The sequence below is a fragment of the Epinephelus fuscoguttatus genome, linkage group LG17 (genome assembly GCF_011397635.1).
Source record: "Epinephelus fuscoguttatus linkage group LG17, E.fuscoguttatus.final_Chr_v1".
In the NCBI taxonomy this organism is placed as follows: domain Eukaryota; kingdom Metazoa; phylum Chordata; class Actinopteri; order Perciformes; family Serranidae; genus Epinephelus; species Epinephelus fuscoguttatus.
In genome coordinates, this window is record NC_064768.1 from 41,319,386 (window position 1) to 41,339,958 (window position 20,573).

Sequence of the window (20,573 nt, forward strand, 5' to 3'; positions counted from 1 at the left end):
GTAGGTAGGCAGGCAGGAAGGTAGGTCGGTCATTAGATAGGCAGGTCGGTAGGTAGGCAGGAAGATAGTTAGGCAGAAAGGTAGGTCGGTAGGTGGGTAGGAAGGTAGGTCGGCAGGAAGGTCGGTAGACAGGAAGGTAGATCGGTAGGTAGGTCAGTAGATAGGCAGGTCAGTAGGTAGGCAGGCAGGAAGGTCGGTCGGTCATTAGATAGGCAGGTCGGTAGGTAGGCAGAAAGGTAGGTCGGTAGGTGGGTAGGAAGGTAGGTCGGCAGGAAGGTCGGTAGACAGGAAGGTAGGTCGGTAGGTAGGCAGGAAGATAGGTAGGCAGAAAGGTAGGCAGGTAGGTAGGCAGAAAGGTAGGCAGGTAGGTAGGTCGGTAGGTAGGCAGGAAGATAGGTCGGTAGGTGGGTAGGAAGGTAGGTCGGTAGGTCAGCAGGAAGGTAGGTAGACAGGAAGGTAGGTCGGTAGGTAGGCAGGAAGATAGGTAGGCAGAAAGGTAGGCAGGTAGGTAGGCAGGAAGGTAGGCAGGTAGGTAGGTCGGTAGGTAGGCAGGAAGATAGGTCGGTAGGTGGGTAGGAAGGTAGGTCGGTAGGTCGGCATGAAGGTAGGTAGACAGGAAGGTAGGTCGGTAGGTAGGTCAGTAGATAGGCAGAACGGTAGGTAGGCAGGTAGGTCAGTAGATAGGCAGGTCGGTTGGTAGGTAGGTAGGCAGGAAGGTAGGTCGGCAGGAAGGTAGGTAGGCAGGTCGGTAGATAGGCAGGAAGATAGGTAGGCAGGAGGGTAGGTAGGCAGGTCGGTAGGTCGGTCGGTCAGCAGGTAGGCAGATAGGTAAGTAGATAGATAGATAGATAGACAGATAGACAGATAGATAGACGAAGCAGAGGAGGTTAAATAAAATGCAAACTAAGTGGTAAGTGCAAAACAGATGTGCGTAATTTGAGACAACACTACCCTGTTGAAACCTTGAATGGCGTGCACAGAAACAGAAACACTGGGGGTCACTGAAGTCGGTACATACGTGTGTTCAATGCTCTGCAGACTCTCTGTTAGGAGCTTAAAATCTATTGGACTGGCTGCTGTGGTTTGGTGCTACACTGGGAGTCTAATGTTCTATCTGTTAGATACAGTCTGTCGTGCATATACACTATATGGACAAAAGTATTTGGCCACACCTGTTAATGGCTGAATTCAGGTGTTTCACTCAGACCTGTTGCCACAGGTGAATAAAATCAAGCACCGAGTCATGCAGTCTCAAACATTTGAGATACACAATGGGTCGTTCTGAAAAGCTCAGTGACTTCAGGCGTGGTACTGTGATAGGACGCCACCTTTGAAACAAGACAGTTTGTGATACTTCATCCCTGCTGGATATTCCACGCAGAGTGGAAGCACGACATTGTGTGGCGCGAGGTGTCCATGGCCAAGTGTTGGGTTTGGGAGATGCCGGGCGAACGTTAGCTGCCGGACTGCTTTGTGCCAACTGTGAAGTTTGGCGGAGGAGGGATGATGGTACAGGGCTGTACAGGATTTGGTCTCGGCCCATCATCTCCAGTGAAGAAACATTTTGGACGATGCTCTGCTTCCAACTTTGTGGCAACACTTTGGCCCTTTTCTTTTCCAACATGACTGTGCCCCAGTGCACAAAGCCAGGACATGAAGACATGGAGCCCTGACCTCAGCCCCATCGAGCACCTTTGGGATGAACTGGAACGGAGATTATTGCGAGCCAGACCTTCAGCTGACCTCATCAGTGCTCTACAGAATGAATGGGCACAAATTCCCACAGAAACACTCTGAAATCTTATGGAAAACCTTCCAAGAAGAGCTGAAGCTGTTACAAAAGGGACCAACTCCATATTCAAGTCAATGTATCTGAGTACAGTGTCATCACAGTCCCTGTTGGTGTGATGCGTCTGAGTACTGAGTCCGTGTCGTGTATGTTTTGTATTCACTGTTGTGTTTGAGACATAAAACAGATGAATGTGTAGAGACTGACTGCAGGACGGGAGAACACGTAACACATAATCAGTATGTATTGTAAAACACACTGTTCCCTGTGCTCCTGTGTTCAGTGCACACGCTACATGTAAAGACACACAGAGCTGCAGCACAGCCCGCTGCCTGGGGGCGAGGTGAGGCACGTTCCAAGGTCACCTCTACCAGTCTGGAGACGTCTCTGTGTAATGCTGGGAGAAAACATTTACCCACCAGTCAAGCCCCATTATGGTGATCCACACTACAGCGTTCCTCGCCTTCCATCTACAGCCTATAGTCAATGGAAGATCAATAAGCTATTTAAATGATAATGGTGACGCCGTGGTGACCATTAATCATTCACCGGTCATGTTTGGACGACGGATGGTGATTTGATTTTGTTTTGTTGTCACCATGTCATTAACATTTGTCACTGAGTCCACACAGACGTGTTTCAGAGCAAAGAATGAAACAGGAAATTCTTCAGTTTTCTCTGGTTTTGAAAAAGGAAACAAAGATTTGACACGTGTGTCTGATCAAAGTGAAGACCAACACACTGCTTTACCTCACTCACTGTTACATCATGATGCAGATACAGGATGAGTCAAATACGATGCGCCAAACATGGATTTAAACGGTTCTGTGAAACGACACGCTGATTTAATTCTACATTACACACATATCTGAGATAAACGTTTTGTGTTCTGTTGCTCACGGCTACAAGAACATCATTGTTTTCTTTCCCTGATTCTATTTCCTGTTTCAGGGTTTTCTTTCACTGATACCCTCGATGTTTCTCAACAAACAGAGTCTCACAGATAATGTGACGATACTACGTTGTTTCTGTGGTCCATATATCTGCACATTTACACTTCATATGTTCAGTGTTTCTGAAGTGACGCAGTAGATGAGTTGACCAACAAACAAAACTGCTGTCTGCGTGTGTCATTTCTATTTCCAGCTGCTTTATAGGCACTAAATGTGGGTGTGCTTCAGTGACCTGTGACCCCCAACATGGGTTCTTTCAAGGACTATTTTCCTGGACCTTTTTAGCCCCCACATACAGGTATATTTTAAGGGGTGCAGAGCTGTGTTTTCTGCAGTTTTAGCCCCTAAACACGGGCGTTTTTTAGAGATCCATCACTGTGATTGCTGCGGATTTTTACCCCCCAGATGTGGGTGTTTTTAGGGACCCGCCACTGTATCTCCTACAGTGTTATGGCCCCGAAATGTAGGTGTTTTTTTAGACTCCCATCGCTGTGCCCCTGAGTGGGTTTTTAATGACCTGCCACTGTTTTTTCTGGGGCTTATTAGCCCCATAATACAGGTGTTTTTTAGGGACTCATCACTGTTATTCCTGCAGCTTTGTAGCCCCCAGATGTGGGTGTTTTTTAAGGAAACCATAGCTGCCTTTCCTGCGGCTTTTTATCCCTAAACATGGTGGATTTTTAGGGACCCATCCATGATATTGCTGTCACTTTCAGCCCTCAGATGTGGGTGTTGTTTTAGAACCCATAGCTGTTTTTCCTGCAGTTTTTTTAAAGATATTTTTGGGGGCTTTTGAGCCTTTAATGGACAGGACAGACAAGCATGAAAGGGGGGAGAGAGAGGGAGTGATATGCAGCAAAGGGCCACAGGCTGGAGTCGAACCCGGGCCGCTGCGGCAACAGCCCTGTACGTGGGGCGCCTGCTCTACCACTAAGCCACCAGCGCCCCTTTCCTGAAGTTTTTAACCCCTGAGACATCAGTGTTTTTAGGGATCTGCCACTGTTTTTTTTTGCAGCTGTATAGCCCCTAAATGCAGGTGTTTTTCAGGGACCCATTGCTTTGATTCCTGCAGCTTTTCGTTTTTCCCATAGCTTTTTAAAAAATAATTTACAAATCTAACTTCTTGCAGTTTAAGTAACATTTCTTGCTCGTTGCCTTTTTCTCATGTTTTCAAAAGACATCAAATCCTTTTGCTGAGGATTGAAAGGTTTAAATACTTGTGAAGGGCGTCTGAACGCAGCAGAATAAAGTGATGTCGCTCCAGGTTTCAAAGGGTCAGTGATTATAAAAGATTTTCTCTCATATGACGAGCGCGGGTCACCTGATGGGGAGCAGATGCAGCAGGGCACCAACACTTTTGAAATGGCACAGCGCTGCCTTTTGAATGAACCTCAGAGATTCAATCATAATTACAGCAACAGCAAAGTTAAAAGTAATTTCACAGGGTAGCAAAAGGAAGTGGCTTTAACAGCCTCGGATTAAAAAACCCTTCAATTCAAAGTAATGAAGCCGTTAAAAAAACGGCCCACCGAATGTTTTCATATTCAGTCATCTGGACTGAGTGTAAAATCAATTATAAAGAGATATTTTTAATCAAGTAATGAGGCACTCCGTCTAAATTTCATTTGTGGGGTAAATTAAAGTTTTGAAAAATGGGAAGAAAACGCTGCTTCATTAAACGGCTCCGTGTGTTTGGAACAGCTGCGTCAGGGGGTCGTGATGAAGGTCAGAAACCATTTGAGTTACAATCATAAACATCTGAAACGGGCTCTGTGTAATTTCGTGCTCTGGTGTTTGCTGACATCAATATCTGACAGGGTTTAAACTTGGACCCAAGCTGTTTCCTAGCAACTGACGGTCCACATCCTGTCTGTGATGGTAAAATCCATCGCCGTGGAGTTAAGAGAGGCTGCCGAGGTGTGAGCTGGATTTCCTCTCCTCACCTAATGACACTGAGTCAACAGGCTCAGTAACAAGGTGCACGGAGGAAGCTGCCCACTTCAGTCCTGAATCAAACAGATTGGTTTGTAAAGCGGGCCCAGCGTAATCCACAGCCGCATTCCTCGCAGCTGACTCACTGATTAACCCTGGCACTCAGGGGAAATCACCAACACATTCAAATGTGACACTGTAGCTGCAGTATCTGCCCCCCCTCTAAATCCCCTTCCATCCTCATCCCACTGTGAACCTTTGGGACCTGCCGTCGACTTCCAGCACCGCGGGCCAAGAAACACATTCAATCATCCTAAATCATCGCCGCAGCTCCGGAGGAAGCCTGAGAAATGTTCTGCTCTGTTCTCTAACTGATGACGCAGTTGCTTTTTTTCTTGGTTTGTTTTTGGCCTCTCGGGCGCCGCAGCTTGTGGTGCTGGACGGTGATCAGCTGGAGATCCATCAGAGCATGTTCAGTGTGATGTGCAGCTGGCCTGGCAGAGCGGCGGAGTGGTGTAGAGGTCTGTGATCGATGGCCGCTCCGGCCCGCACTTCTTACGTTTGGCTAACTGCGCTCAATATGGCTTTCTCACACAGACGCGCTTAAATCATCCAGCCATCTGCTCCTGTTTGTGCAGCGATACGAGGTGCATGATCTCGCCTCTTTCTTGGAGCCAAATCTGTGTTTGTTTGAACTGCGGTTGTCTTGGTAACTGTTGTCATGCCCCCCACCTCCCACTCCACCCCACCCCAACCCAACACACACACACACACACACACACACACACACACACACACACACACACACACACACACACACACACACACACCCACACACACACACACACACACACACACACACACACACACACACACACACACACACACACACACACACACACACACACACACACACACACACACACACACACACACACACACACACACACACACACACACACACACACACTCCACCATTCACTACAGCCTTTTGAGGTAAGGATCCAATGCAGGGCAGTTCGAACCAATCAGAGTGATGCTTTTAAAAAACACAAGCTTGTCACAGTGTGTTTAACTGTTTATATATGTGTGTGTGTATTTGTTCATGATACATAGTGAGGACCAACATATTTCAATAACAGAGCGAGGACATTTTTGAAAAGTGAGAACATTTTGGCCTGTTTGAGGGCTGAGAGGGTTGTTGTTAGGCATTATGTTGTGATGATGCCTAAATCCATGACCCTCCCACCACCGTAAATGAGTTATTAGATTTTAAAAACTAAACTAAAATTATGTATACATTGTCACATGCTCAAATTCAATGAACTTGTAGATTTCAAAATATCACTGTTGATGTTCAAGGCATATAATAATCTGCTGCCACACTGTATCTAGAAGTTGTTTCACAGAAACAAAGAACAGAAGGAATGTCAAACAAAGATGTGTTTCAGTTTATGGGGTTAATCTGTGGAATGCCTTGGAAATGGAATTGTTTGCTCATCGAATATAAATATAATGCATGAGTGTATTTGTAAGTGTTTGAATTTGAATTGATAATAGGTCCATGTAAAAGTATATTTAATGTTTTCTTTTTTTGGCTCAACTGCTCTGTATACAATTATCTAGGAGCTGACAGAAACTGATTATAAAAGGGTAGGCGTAATAAGCTAAGCTTCAGCCCACGCCTTTTCGGTCTCGTTTTGTTTGTTTGTTTGTATTTTGGTGTAATGCTATATTAGCACTGACTTCAGGTTTATTTGTTGTTTTCTTTTCTTCTCTGTTGTATTTGAGTCCATATTTTGAAAATGACCGAAATAAACTAAACAACATAAACAACAACAAAAAAAAATTGCCCTTTGATGTTTGAAAGTTAAAAGCTAAAGACGAAATCCTGGGAGTTAAAAAAAAAAAAAAGCCTTGGTTTTTCATTCTCATGTGTGAATGGTTGGTTTGTGCAGATGGTTTAGTTTTGTCCAAATTTGAAGGAGATGTAGTATAAAGTGATTTTGATGAAGTATCACTAATTTGAGATTAGACTTGGTTATTTAATTATTACATAATTTCCAAAAACGTATCTGGAAAATTTCCCAAATTTGGAAAATCACCAAAAATTGAAAGCCATGTTAGCTTTAAAGACAAAAGATAATTATCCTCAAGAAGAATTGCCTAAAGTTGTAAAATCACCCAAATTTGAAAAAAAAAATCAAAACATTTATCTCCAAAAATTATTGTCCAATTTTGGAAAATCACCGACATCAGTTGTCTTTGAAAATAGTGAAAATTTACTTCTAAAAATGATTCCCAAAATTTGGGAAATAGCCAAAATTTATTTTCAAATATTATCGCCAAATTTTAAAAAAAATCTCATAGTTTCTTTAAAAATCTCCAAAATTTATTGCCAAAATTAGGAAAATCACCACAATTTAAAAATAATGCCGTTAAAATGTGTCTGCCCCTTCCCTCAGCCAAAACAAAAACACATAAGTCCCTCCCCCGCCACTCCCTTTAGCACCGCCCCTTTCCTCCTCATGAATAACTACAGAACAATGTGTGTGTGTGTGTGTGTGTGTGTGATCTGGCAGTGAAAGACTCTAAAATAGAAAATCTCAAATCCATTGGATGATAGAAACGTTTCTGCTCACGGCGCCACCTCTCACAGATGTTTACAGATATTTACAGATGTTTACAGAGAGAAACCCAGGGCAGAGTTCAACACCATTAATAACCCGTCAACATCTGTTAGACAAATTACAGGTGAGGAGTAAGAAACATTTTTACTGACCGGTCAAACAGAACGATGCTGGAGAAAACAACACCATGTGATCCTGACATTATTTCTGATCATGTGACCAACACAAACGCTCACTCATGTCAAACACTGTGAGAAAACATGTCATTTGACATTACAGTAAATCAGTATCACAAACAGCGCTGCGACGGCAGCCAGTTAGAGCTCATACACTGTATAGATGTCCATCACGTCCCTGTTGGCGACATTCAGCTCGTGACAGCTGCTCCCGTTTGCTGATGCAGTTTGTTTGTCATACAGTATGTTGTCATGATTCATGTCTCATGTTCCTTTGAAAGCTCACATCATCAAAGAACCGACTGCGGAGCTCGTATCTCTGGTAAGTTCAGTGACTCATACAGGTCTAGTGTTGTGCTCAGTCCAGGAGGACTTATGTGACCTGATCTACATGAAATTTACTTGGTGCGGTCTGCACCTGGCCTCATTCAAAAGTCCTCAAATACTTTGTCACTAGGTTAGTTTGTAACACGGCTGGATGAAACCTTCACAGTGTTATGATGTGCAGCTGGTCGGCCAGATGGAACCTGTTGCTGCAGTATGACACACTGACGTGCACCGTCAGTTCATAACGCAGCCAAATGGCACAGATTGTAGTAGTATGTTATGCCTGACCATGTTTTTTCTCTTGCCTAAACCCTATCATGTGTTTTTGTTGCCTAAACCTGATCATGTGTATTTGTTGCCTAAACCTGACCACGTGTTTTTGTTGCCTAAACCTAACCACGTGTTTTTGTTGCCTAAACCTAACCATGTGTTTTTGTTGCCTAAACCTGATCATGTGTATTTGTTGCCTAAACCTGACCATGTGTTTTTGTTGCCTAAACCTGACCACGTGTTTTTGTTGCCTAAACCTAACCATGTGTTTTTGTTGCCTAAACCTGATCATGTGTATTTGTTGCCTAAACCTAACCACGTGTTTTTGTTGCCTAAACCTGACCACGTGTTTTTGTTGCCTAAACCTGACCACGTGTTTTTGTTGCCTAAACCTAACCACGTGTTTTTGTTGCCTAAACCTAACCATGTGTTTTTGTTGCCTAAACCTGACCATGTGTTTTTGTTGCCTAAACCTGATCATGTGTTTTTGTTGCCTAAGCCTGATCATGTGTATTTGTTGCCTAAACCTGACCAGTGTTTTTGTTGCCTAAACCTAACCATGTGTTTTTGTTGCCTAAACCTGACCACGTGTTTTTGTTGCCTAAACCTAACCATGTGTTTTTGTTGCCTAAACCTGATCATGTGTATTTGTTGCCTAAACCTGACCATGGGTTTTTGTTGCCTAAACCTGATCATGTGTGTTTGTTGCCTAAACCTGATCATGTGTTTTTGTTGCCTAAACCTGACATGTGGTTTTGTTGCCTAAACCTGATCATGTGTATTTGTTGCCTAAACCTGACCATGGGTTTTTGTTGCCTAAACCTGATCATGTGTGTTTGTTGCCTAAACCTGATCATGTGTTTTTGTTGCCTAAACCTGACATGTGGTTTTGTTGCCTAAACCTGATCATGTGTATTTGTTGCCTAAACCTGACCATGGGTTTTTGTTGCCTAAACCTGATCATGTGTGTTTGTTGCCTAAACCTGATCATGTGTTTTTGTTGCCTAAACCTGACATGTGGTTTTGTTGCCTAAACCTGATCATGTGTATTTGTTGCCTAAACCTGACCATGGGTTTTTGTTGCCTAAACCTGATCATGTGTGTTTGTTGCCTAAACCTGATCATGTGTTTTTGTTGCCTAAACCTGACATGTGGGTTTGGTGCCTAAACCTGATCATGTGTTTTTGTTGCCTAAACCTGATCATGTGTATTTGTTGCCTAAACCTGATCATGTGTTTTTGTTGCCTAAACCTGATCATGTGTTTTTGTTGCCTAAACCTGACATGTGGTTTTGGTGCCTAAATTCGACGTGATTTTTTTTTTTTTGCATAAACCTGATCATGTGTATTTGTTGCCTAAACCTGATCATGTGTGTTTGTTGCCTAAACCTGATCATGTGTTTTTGTTGCCTAAACCTGACATGTGGTTTTGGTGCCTAAATTCGACGTGATTTTTTTTTTTTTGCATAAACCTGATCATGTGTATTTGTTGCCTAAATCTGATCATGTGTTTTTGTTGCCTAAACCTGACATGTGGTTTTGGTGCCTAAATTCGACATGATTTTTTTTTTTTTTTGCATAAACCTGATCATGTGTATTTGTTGCCTAAACCTGATCATGTGTATTTGTTGCCTAAACCTGATCATGTGTATTTGTTGCCTAAACCTGATCATGTGTGTTTGTTGCCTAAACCTGATCATGTGTGTTTGTTGCCTAAACCTGATCATGTGTTTTTGTTGCCTAAACCTGACATGTGGTTTTGGTGCCTAAATTCGACGTGATTTTTTTTTTTTGCATAAACCTGATCATGTGTATTTGTTGCCTAAACCTGACCATGTGTTTTTGTTGCCTAAACCTGATCATGTGTGTTTGTTGCCTAAACCTGATCATGTGTATTTGTTGCCTAAACCTGGCCATGTGTTTTTGTTGCCTAAACCTGATCATGTGTGTTTGTTGCCTAAACCTAACCATGTGTTTTTGTTGCCTCAACCTGATCACGTTTTTGTTGTTGCCTAAACCTGATCATGTGTGTTTGTTGCCTAAACCTAACCATGTGTTTTTGTTGCCTAAACCTGATCACGTTTTTTTTGTTGCCTAAACCTGATCACGTTTTTTTTGTTGCCTAAACCTGACATGTGGGTTTGGTGCCTAAACCCGACCATGTGTTTTTGTTGCCTAAACCTGATCATGTGTGTTTGTTGCCTAAACCCGACCATGTGTTTTTGTTGCCTAAACCTGATCATGTGTGTTTGTTGCCTAAACCTGGCCATGTGTTTTTGTTGCCTAAACCTGATCATGTGTATTTGTTGCCTAAACCTGGCCATGTGTTTTTGTTGCCTAAACCTGATCATGTGTGTTTGTTGCCTAAACCTAACCATGTGTTTTTGTTGCCTCAACCTGATCACGTTTTTGTTGTTGCCTAAACCTGATCATGTGTGTTTGTTGCCTAAACCTAACCATGTGTTTTTGTTGCCTAAACCTGATCACGTTTTTTTTGTTGCCTAAACCTGACATGTGGGTTTGGTGCCTAAACTCGACATGTTTTTTTTTTTTTTTTTTTTTTGCGTAAACCTGATCATGTGTGTTTGTTGCCTAAACCTAACCATGTGTTTTTGTTGCCTAAACCTGACCATGTGTTTTTGTTGCCTAAACCTGATCATGTGTGTTTGTTGCTTAACCTGACCATGTGTTTTTGTTGCCTAAACCTGATCATGTGTGTTTGTTGCCTAAACCTGACCATGTGTTTTTGTTGCCTAAACCTGATCATGTGTTTTTGTTGCCTAAACCTAACCATGTGTTTTTGTTGCCTCAACCTGATCACGTTTTTGTTGTTGCCTAAACCTGATCATGTGTTTTTGTTGCCTAAACCTGATCATGTGTGTTTGTTGCCTAAACCTAACCATGTGTTTTTGTTGCCTCAACCTGATCACGTCTTTGTTGTTGCCTAAACCTGACCATGTGTTTTTGTTGCCTAAACCTGATCATGTGTGTTTGTTGCCTAAACCTAACCATGTGTTTTTGTTGCCTCAACCTGATCACGTCTTTGTTGTTGCCTAAACCTGACCATGTGTTTTTGTTGCCTAAACCTGATCATGTGTGTTTGTTGCCTAAACCTAACCATGTGTTTTTGTTGCCTCAACCTGATCACGTCTTTGTTGTTGCCTAAACCTGATCATGTGTATTTGTTGCCTAAACCTGACCATGTGTTTTTGTTGCCTAAACCTGATCATGTGTGTTTGTTGCCTAAACCTAACCATGTGTTTTTGTTGCCTCAACCTGATCACGTTTTTGTTGTTGCCTAAACCTGACCATGTGTTTTTGTTGCCTAAACCTGATCATGTGTGTTTGTTGCCTAAACCTAACCATGTGTTTTTGTTGCCTCAACCTGATCACGTCTTTGTTGTTGCCTAAACCTAACCATGTGTTTTTGTTGCCTCAACCTGATCACGTCTTTGTTGTTGCCTAAACCTGACCATGTGTTTTTGTTGCCTAAACCTGATCATGTGTGTTTGTTGCCTAAACCTAACCATGTGTTTTTGTTGCCTCAACCTGATCATGTTTTTGTTGTTGCCTAAACCTGACCATGTGTTTTTGTTGCCTAAACCTGATCATGTGTGTTTGTTGCCTAAACCTGATCATGTGTTTTTGTTGCCTAAACCTGATCATCTTTGTTGTTGCCTAAACCTCGACATGGTTTTTTTTTTTTTTTTTTTTGTTGCCTAAACCTGATCATGTGTTTGTTGCCTAAACCTGATCATGTGTTTTTGTTGCCTAAACCTGATCATGTGTGTTTGTTGCCTAAACCTGATCATGTGTTTTTGTTGCCTAAACCTGATCATGTGTGTTTGTTGCCTAAACCTGATCATGTGTTTTTGTTGCCTAAACCTGATCATGTGTGTTTGTTGCCTAAACCTGATCATGTGTGTTTGTTGCCTAAACCTGATCATGTGTTTTTGTTGCCTAAACCTGATCATGTGTATTTGTTGCCTAAACCTGATCATGTGTTTTTGTTGCCTAAACCTGATCATGTGTGTTTGTTGCCTAAACCTGATCATGTGTTTTTGTTGCCTAAACCTGATCATGTGTTTTTGTTGCCTAAACCTGATCATGTGTTTTTGTTGCCTAAACCTGATCATGTGTGTTTGTTGCCTAAACCTGATCATGTGTTTTTGTTGCCTAAACCTGATCATGTGTGTTTGTTGCCTAAACCTGATCATGTGTGTTTGTTGCCTAAACCTGATCATGTGTTTTTGTTGCCTAAACCTGATCATGTGTTTTTGTTGCCTAAACCTGATCACGTTTTTTTTTTTTTTTTTTTGCCTAAACCTGATCCTGATATTTGAGACATCAAACATGCCTTGATACCTTTTGTTTTGCTTTTTCAAAGTACAACTTGCAATGCTGAGCCCACCACTACAGGTGAAGGGGTTTATATCCGGTTCATCTCAGGTTGCGTCACTCTGGAACTTAAATGCACCTGCAGTGTATCTCCATTCAAAGCAATGAATATGAGGACACAAAAAACACGGCATGCATGCATGTGGCCTCTTATGGGGACTCCTTCCTTCATTGGTCACCTGACTGCAGCCTTCCTAAGTACGTGGGTTATACACACATACTGGTGCATTAACTTTCTGCAGGGTTGCATATGAACAGTGTAGAAGAAGAACAGCCTGAATACTTTAAAGACTTTATACAATCAGAACTCTTCACTCTGTTCCTCTGGGCTCTCTTATCGTCCACTACTTGTTTATCTGTTTCTTTTTTTTTTTTTTTTTTTACCTTCCTGTGTTTTATGTATTTATTTGTGAGTTATTAATACTGTGAGGTGTGATCTGGCATCAGAGGCAGCGCGATTTGTTCTGTGTTTGGAGGTCAGAGCTGGACGTGGACACAGCTGAAGCAGAGGAAAAGGTAAACTCTGTGTGCAGTGTCTGATCGTGCTCTTTGTGTTCATGGGAATAAACAAATACATAACAATAATAAAGAGGTGGCTCAGTGTCACCTGACCTGCTGAAACATTTCCTGCAGAAGCTGCAGACTCTAATAATCTGAAGCTACTTTAACATTTGTTCACTTGTTGCTTCTTCACATCTTTATCTCCTTACTCATCTGTTTTAAAGTATTTATTATTGTGTCCTTGAACGCATCATCTCTGGTCTATTTTCCTGCTCAGCTCACATTTGAATTTAAAGATGTCGGGTTGCTTTCGTAACGTTTGGAGTTCAGGTTGAGTGAAAACAGAAATAGATGAACAGGAAAGTTTCCAGAGTGAGCAGGCAGGAAGCCATTAGCACAGTGTGTGTGTGTGTGTGTGTGTGTGTGTGTGTGTGCAGGCTGTATGTAACACACACACACACACGGATGCAGTTGTTATGCCACCATACAGGAGGCAGAACATTTCTCAGGGGCTGCGACCCATTTTATGACCTGAATGCTGTGTTTTAAAACATACAACACACAGCGGACTGCTGACTGTCCTCATGATGGGCCGACATGTGGGAAGACACATCTCAGAGTGGAGACACGAATGAAACAGCCACAGTGAAGCAGTCAGTCATTTTTACACAAACAGCAACATCATGTCGCTCCAGTGTGTGATTTTACACAGCATGTCGGCACCGCGGAATCACAACAGATCTGACATGTGACACAACAGGGTCGGCCTCTGGACTGACACATAATACACACGTTACATCCTGTAACTGCTAATCCTGTTGAGGGTTACAGGGACAGACAGACAGACAACCATTCACTGACGGACAATTTAGAGTCACCAATTAACCTGCATGTCTTTGGACTGTGGGAGGAAGCTGGAGCACCTGGAGGAAACCCACGCTGACACAGGGAGAACATGCAAACTCCACACAGAAGGGCTCCCCGACCCTGAAGGCTCTGGTGTGAGAGTTTGAACCTGGAGCCAACTCTCTGTGAGGCGACAATGCTAACCCCTCTGTCAATAACAACACAGTCCTGACGGCTCATCGTGGTGTGTGATAACAGAGGACGTGACTCCTTACAATGTGGGACCTTTATGAGTCTATCAGCAGCAGGTCTGGGTCTGGCCCCGGGGACCGAGAGGGTCAGCAGGTTAACAAGGGGACGTATTCTGGTCATTTTGCTAACAAGGGGGGAGGTGCCCCTCCTCGCCCTCCCTCACATCACTCACTGAGCATAGTTATCAGTCAGCAGTCTGTTAATAAACCCATGTGGGTCTCACACTTTGTAATCAGCCTTCAGGTCTGTAGTTATAAATGACTGTAAAGTCATATGAAGGGTTTTAATTATGAGTCTACAGCAGCGTGTTATTAACTTTGCTTCAGACTGTCTGCAGCCTTTGACCTGACATGAACGGTCAAGTGGGCGGCTGTCAGAGGGTTGTTCACTAATCAGAAGATCAGGGGTTCGATCCCCGGCTCCTCCAGTAGCTTCTGTCACCAGTGTGTGAATGTGTGAATGTGACAAGGAGTGTCAAAGCACTTTGAGTGGAGTCGATTAACAAGTTCAGGTTGTGGCAGGAGCTCAGGGAGCAGAGGGTTGTTGATCTGATCCATGTATTTCAAACACTAAAATAATTATAGCTGCTGCACAGCGATGGGTCGGGGCCGGCCATTTTTAGGCAATTCTGAGCAACCTCTGGAACCTAAGACGGTCATCTACCGCTCTGAGCTCATTGGCAAGTAGCAGCTCAACAGTGGCTTCACAAACTGAGTAAGCCATTCACTGTTGTGTAGGAAAGCAGCCATCCGTGCATGGAAAGGCAGATTTCAAACCACTGTAAAAAATTCAGTTATTAAGACAAAAACCTGAAAATACACATATTGCATCTAGACAGCATGGAGATGTTGGTAATTTGTTTGTAACAATGATTGATTTGCTTCATAAGTGAAAAACTGATGTTTAAAATTTGCCATTTTTACATTGACTCCAATTGTTCACATTAGAGCAAAATTCAAAATGCTGTCAAAAATTTAGTTTTTGAGATAAAATTCTGAAATTTGCCACACATCATCTACCATGACTCTAGAATTTTGTCATTTTTTCATGAACATTGAAGATTTATTTAGCAAGAATTTGCATGTATATGTTTACAGTACCATTTACAGTCAAACATTTTGATGCACTGTAGGCTCAATTTTTGATAAATCAAAAATCTGAGAAACATAGTTTGTGTAGGACAGTCTGAAGATGCTCTGTAGCAAGTTTGGTGTCAACTGAGCACAAATTGTGGGAGGAGATAGGTTTAAGAAGTTTTACAGTTTTTGAAAAAAACAGAGTGATGAACTTCATCATTTTTAATAGGTTTAATGTACAAAAGTTTCTTCAGTATTGGGGCTACAGTTTGATGAAAGTTGTGAAGTTGTAGCACGTATGGTTGATTTGTGATGAATTTTCAAAGTTTTGAACTTTAGACGCTTGCTGTAGCGCCACCATCAGGACTATTGGCTTGAGTTTACAGCTGAGGATATCTGGCATGAGACTGGACCTTTGTGCAAAGTTTGGTGAGTTTTCACCCATGGGAAGAATGATTTCCTCAGAAGAAGAAGAAGAAGAAGAAGAAGAAGAAGAATAGCTAGGATTACTAACCCTAATAATGAAATAAAATAGAACATATTTAAAGAGCTGCTGTGCTGTAAGTAAACAGTCTGAACTCAGATGAAAGTTTAGTTTGAATCACCAACTCTGTGAGAGGACACCAGTTTAAACCTCCAGACTAACATGTTGCACATGAAGAAACAAGTTATGTTTCTGCTTCTTAACAGTCACATGGATAAGTCAGAGTTTACAATGAACCTGGGGACAAATCCTAGTTGGCTCACATTAGTTATTTGTTGAGAGCATAAATAGAGACATGTTGAGCTTTTCAGATGATGATCAGTAAGTGTGTGCTCGTAAATCAGCCCTTAAACCTGTCACACACTGCTGGAGACATGACACACACATTATTTTATACAACCTGTCACCTTGAGTCTGATTTATGATCCATGAATCAGCCTCACTGGATCAGTTTAAAGACATAGAAAACATTGTGACTAAATGTCGACTTTAACTACTTGACATTTTCGTCTCAAGTCTCAGACTCAACCTAAAACAGCTGTCAGACTGCACGGCACGCTGCTCCACCTCTTGGCCTTAAACTAATGAGTTGAAATCATTTGTATTAAATGAGTCAAATTAACTCAAAAATTGTTGATTTAACATTAAACATTGTGTCAAACTAACAGCATGAGTTTATGTGTTGCTTCACAGTGACGGCCCAGAGTGTGTCAGTTACTCACCATACTGTCATAGTGGATCAGCTCCAGCTCGTAGTCCGGCAGGATGTCGGTCCTCTTATTCACCAGGTCCAGAGCCATCTGAGCGGCGGGCATGCAGGCTTGTCCTCCGGGCCAGCCTCCACTCATGGGGAACAGGGCTCCGATGTAGAGCTTCTTCTTGCCTAGAGCCGGGCAGGAGCAGGAGAGGAGCACAGTGAGGGTCAGGGTCAGAGACCTGCCGAGGAGGCTGTGGCAGAGCCGAGCCATAGCTGCTGCACGCTGAAGGGCTCGCTCACTTTATTCCTCCTGAACCGATCAGCTTTGAGTCTGCACCGTTTAACTGTGCGTGGTCAGGGGGAATGAATTCCCATGTGCTGCACACGGTGGCGTTCCTCAGAGACGGGGGCACATGGAGAACACTGAGGGGCTCAGTTTATAATGAGCTGATGCAGAGACAGCATCTAACAGCTGACAGACCCTGCTGTGAAGTCTCCAAGTCAGTGAGCCCTGTGACACTGAGCTACTCTGCCAGAGCAAGAACCATCCTGCAATGCAACCAATGAGGAGCAGAGGAGAAGTGAGGAGGTGAACACACAGCTCCTCCACGTCACAGACTGAGCTGAAAATCAAGCCGCGGTGAGGTGATGAAATCCGGCCGCGCTGTCCGAGGTGCTGAAACTAAACTCCGCTCGTTCTGTCACCGCGCGCCTTCACCTCCTGATGAAGGAGCCGCACGAGGAGTTTTATTGTGTCCGGATCCTCTCGTCATGTATCTGCCCTTCCTCATCAGTCCGCCTACACGCTCACGGCTCGTTAGCACGCGCACAACACGCTGCTGCACGGGAACACCACAGAAACACGACAGATGTCCGTCTGCAGTAATCCAATGGCGTCGATGTGAGGAAGATGAGGATGAGGATGAGGATGATGCCACAGCGGTGCTGGAATGCGGTCGCTCGGTCGGCAGAGAGCGGAGCAAATGACGGAGCCGTGTGAGCTCGCAGGTCTGTGCGGTAGATTGTGGCGGACTGCAGCAGCATGAGAGAGTGTGAGAGGAGGAGGAGGAGGAGGAGGAGGAGGGATGCTCAGTCTCTCCGTTTCACAAACCACTTTGAATTTGCAATCCCTTAACACAGCCCCGCTCATTTATCTTTCCTCCTCCCGCCATCCATCCATCCCTCCCCCCTCCTCCTCCTCTTCCTCCTCCTCCCGCTCCTCCGACAGCAACCCCCCTCTCCTGCCCTTCATCCTCCTCCTCCTCCTCCTCCTCCTCACCGCCAGGTTACATGGACAAATACTAACGAGGCGTCAGAGTAACTTCACCTCGTGGACTCAGGTGCTCACACACACTTTAATCACATTCTTCTGCAGCGACTGTATTTCTGCCAGCGTGGAAAAGCCTCATTAAGACTATTATGGGATGCTTTAATTGTCCACTGAATCTCATCTGGTCATTGCAGCTCAGTCACACAAGGACCAGGGCCGGATCCCAGCCAACATCTGTATGTGGGGCCCATGTGGGACTGTCCACAGGTTCCATATTGGCCCCGTGACATTTACCAACATGGGTGGGTTCACTGAAGTGGGCCCCGCGAGGGTCATGCTGTAGAGCTGCCCCCTAACAGACGACCAAATGGTAGTCGGCCTGAAGGTTATTAGTTGGCAAGATTTCATTGGTCGCTTAGGCACAAAAAAAAGACAACAACAACAACAACAACAACAACAAGAGTCCCGTCTGACTTCAAAGTCGTCGAAATCCGGTGCTTGGGCGGTGACATATGGCGTCAGAAACCAACAAAAAAAGGCGTCCTTTGACGTCGGCATGATACGCCGCTGGTTGCTGTTATAGTTTAATGGCAACCAGTGGCGTCAGGGGGAAATGCAGTGGGACAAGGATGAAAGTTAAGGCGACGAAAGTTCAAGTGGGGCGGGAGAGAGGGGTGGATGGGTCCAACAAATAGCCCCCCATGGAGTCCAGACTCTCTTGGTGGCTGATGACTCTGAGGCTGATGAATCTGTGCAGACTGGATGTGATGGGCAGGTGGAGGGCGCACATGACCACAGTAACAAAAAAGCATATTTAAAATCAGGAGCAGTAAGATGAAGGGCTAACAGAGAAGGTGTGCTATTGGCTGCTGACTCAATTGACAGTGCCAGACAGTGACACCTAGAGACAGAGAGTGGGCATGCATGCAAGGAGTGAATGGCAGGGTGAGCATGAACAGTATTGTCTTCCTGACTGAACCTTCACTAGAGCTTCATTTTGGAGCCTAACTAAGTGATCACATCCAGATCTAGATGATGAAAGTCAATATTGCAAATCTCAGTGAAATATGGTCTAAATGTGAATGTAAATAGTCGGTGAAAGACCTTTCACCTTTGAAGCAGTTCTAAACGTCTTTTCATCAGTGACCAGGTCATGTTTTAAATGTCTTCTCAACAGAAAAGTGCTCGCTGGGATGAAACAAATTTGTTTTTGTGACATGCTGATGCAACCACATTTTACCAGGTTGAAAATCAGTCAAATATCAACCAGTTTGCAACCATGAAAGCAATGTTGAAAACTCACAGGTGAAATGGATAACCTTATAATCAACTGCGTTTCATTTAGGTGAGTGTGTTCCAAGGTTCTGGTGTCGTGCATGCTGTCTGGCATGGCTCACTGGGAAACACGAAAACTATGATGAAAATTTCTCATCAATGACCTTTTTTTCATGATGAAAACCAGACGATGACGAGCTAAAAATAGATCTTGATAATGAACCCAAAGACACAATCCATGTTTCATGTTCATTGACGAGACGTGACAAAAAATGTTGTGGACTATCGGACATTGTTCTTGTAATGATCTTCAGATGCCACATGAACAACAGGCTGGTAAACTCCAGTAAATAGTCTGCACCAGGATGTTTGGGTTGGTGTGAGTTGTGAGCTGTAACTCAGCAGTAAATAATCAGCCATGTGTGTCTGACTGTGGATGGTGGAGCTGCTGAATGGATTTGTGGAGTTTGTTAGTTGCAGTTAGCAGCTAGCTCCGCTCGCAGCCTTCACAGCTTCACCCCGCAGGACTCCACTCAGTCCGGACTGGAGAAGGTTTGTGGGTTGATGGTGTTTGACAGGCAGGTAGGAGGCTCAGTTATCTGTGAGTGTAGCTGTGCTGTAAGTAAACAGTCTGAACTCAGATGAAAGTTTAGTTTGAATCACCAACTCTGTGAGAGGACACCAGTTTAAACCTCCAGACTAACATGTTGCACATGAAGAAACAAGTTATGTTTCTGCTGTGAGTCGGGAACAGGTCTGTCCTGGTGCTGAGCTTTAACGGGTATGAGCGGGTGCAGGACTCTGGTCTGGTGACTCCTTGTCATCCCAAACAGGTGGGACATTCTCAAAGCGAACGTTTTCAGGGATTCGGCTCGTTCACTGTTGTTTACTTCATGAACCAACACAATCTTTTAATTCAGCTAAGAGATCTTATTGAGCCTCAGTGAATCATGCTCTGCTTCTCCCCCACACACTCCTACATTTACACATTTCTTCATTACTGACTCTTCCTCAGAGCGGTGATGCCTTCCATTTTGTCCGTGTGTGTGTGAGAGAGAGTGTGTGTGTGTGTGTGTGTGTGCTGAGTGTATCTTTAATAATGTAACAGCACAGTGACGGGCTGACACCGATCCCTCTCTCTTCATTCTCATTTATTTTGCTTCTTTCTTCTCGGCCGTTCCTTCCTGTTATCTGGTGGTGCGGCAGCATGATGTCGATCTCTCTCTGCTCCATCCTATTTCTGTTTCCAGGCGCAGCTCTTCACCTGACCGGCTCTCATTTTCTCGGGTGGGCTGATATGTATCTCCCTGTGCCTCCTCCTATCTATTTCGCCATCTCTCTGGGATTATCCATGCTGCTAGAGAAGAGAGGCATGTATCTGTGCCTCCCACATCCCTCAGCTCCGGCTCATTTCTATCAACAAACTGTGCTGTCGTTTGCTGTGACTCGGGAGCAGACAGCTCAGCACACACAACTTGTTTAACCAGTTTCCATGGACATGGAACTGGGAAGACGACACAGTGCTGTAATTCCTCCCGATTTGTCTGGAGTCCCCCCCTCCCACAGCAAATTTGAGTAACACTGAGCAGAGCTAATAAGTGATTCTGGCTTCATAAATAATATTCTAATTTTATAAAATGGAGCACTTCATGATGAAGAGGGTAAAAGCAGAGCTGCTGGTGTTCAGTGAATACAATT

General features: G+C 43.8%; 1 protein-coding gene and 1 long non-coding RNA gene across 40 annotated transcripts in view; both read right to left on the reverse strand.

Moving 5' to 3' along the window:
- The window catches only part of gabbr1b (gamma-aminobutyric acid (GABA) B receptor, 1b), a 154,847-nt gene that overhangs the window by 63,396 nt on the left and 70,878 nt on the right, over positions 1 to 20,573 (reverse strand). The window contains exon 7 of the mRNA XM_049602196.1: positions 16,356 to 16,516. Within this exon, the coding sequence (XP_049458153.1) occupies positions 16,356 to 16,516 (161 nt within the window). The remainder of the gene's footprint in view (positions 1 to 16,355; positions 16,517 to 20,573) is intronic.
- On the reverse strand, positions 7,663 to 12,144 carry LOC125904637 (uncharacterized). 39 transcript variants are annotated; one of them, XR_007451492.1, is made up of 5 exons: positions 12,043 to 12,144; positions 10,863 to 11,407; positions 10,339 to 10,674; positions 8,227 to 9,140; positions 7,663 to 8,145 (listed from the first exon to the last, which is right to left on the reverse strand). It is a non-coding gene; the product is annotated as an uncharacterized LOC125904637 (long non-coding RNA). The 39 variants fall into 39 exon arrangements; XR_007451498.1 differs by lacking the exon at positions 12,043 to 12,144 and adding an exon at positions 11,490 to 11,647 and having other exon boundaries at positions 10,863 to 11,325; XR_007451494.1 differs by lacking the exon at positions 12,043 to 12,144 and adding an exon at positions 11,490 to 11,647 and having other exon boundaries at positions 10,863 to 11,380.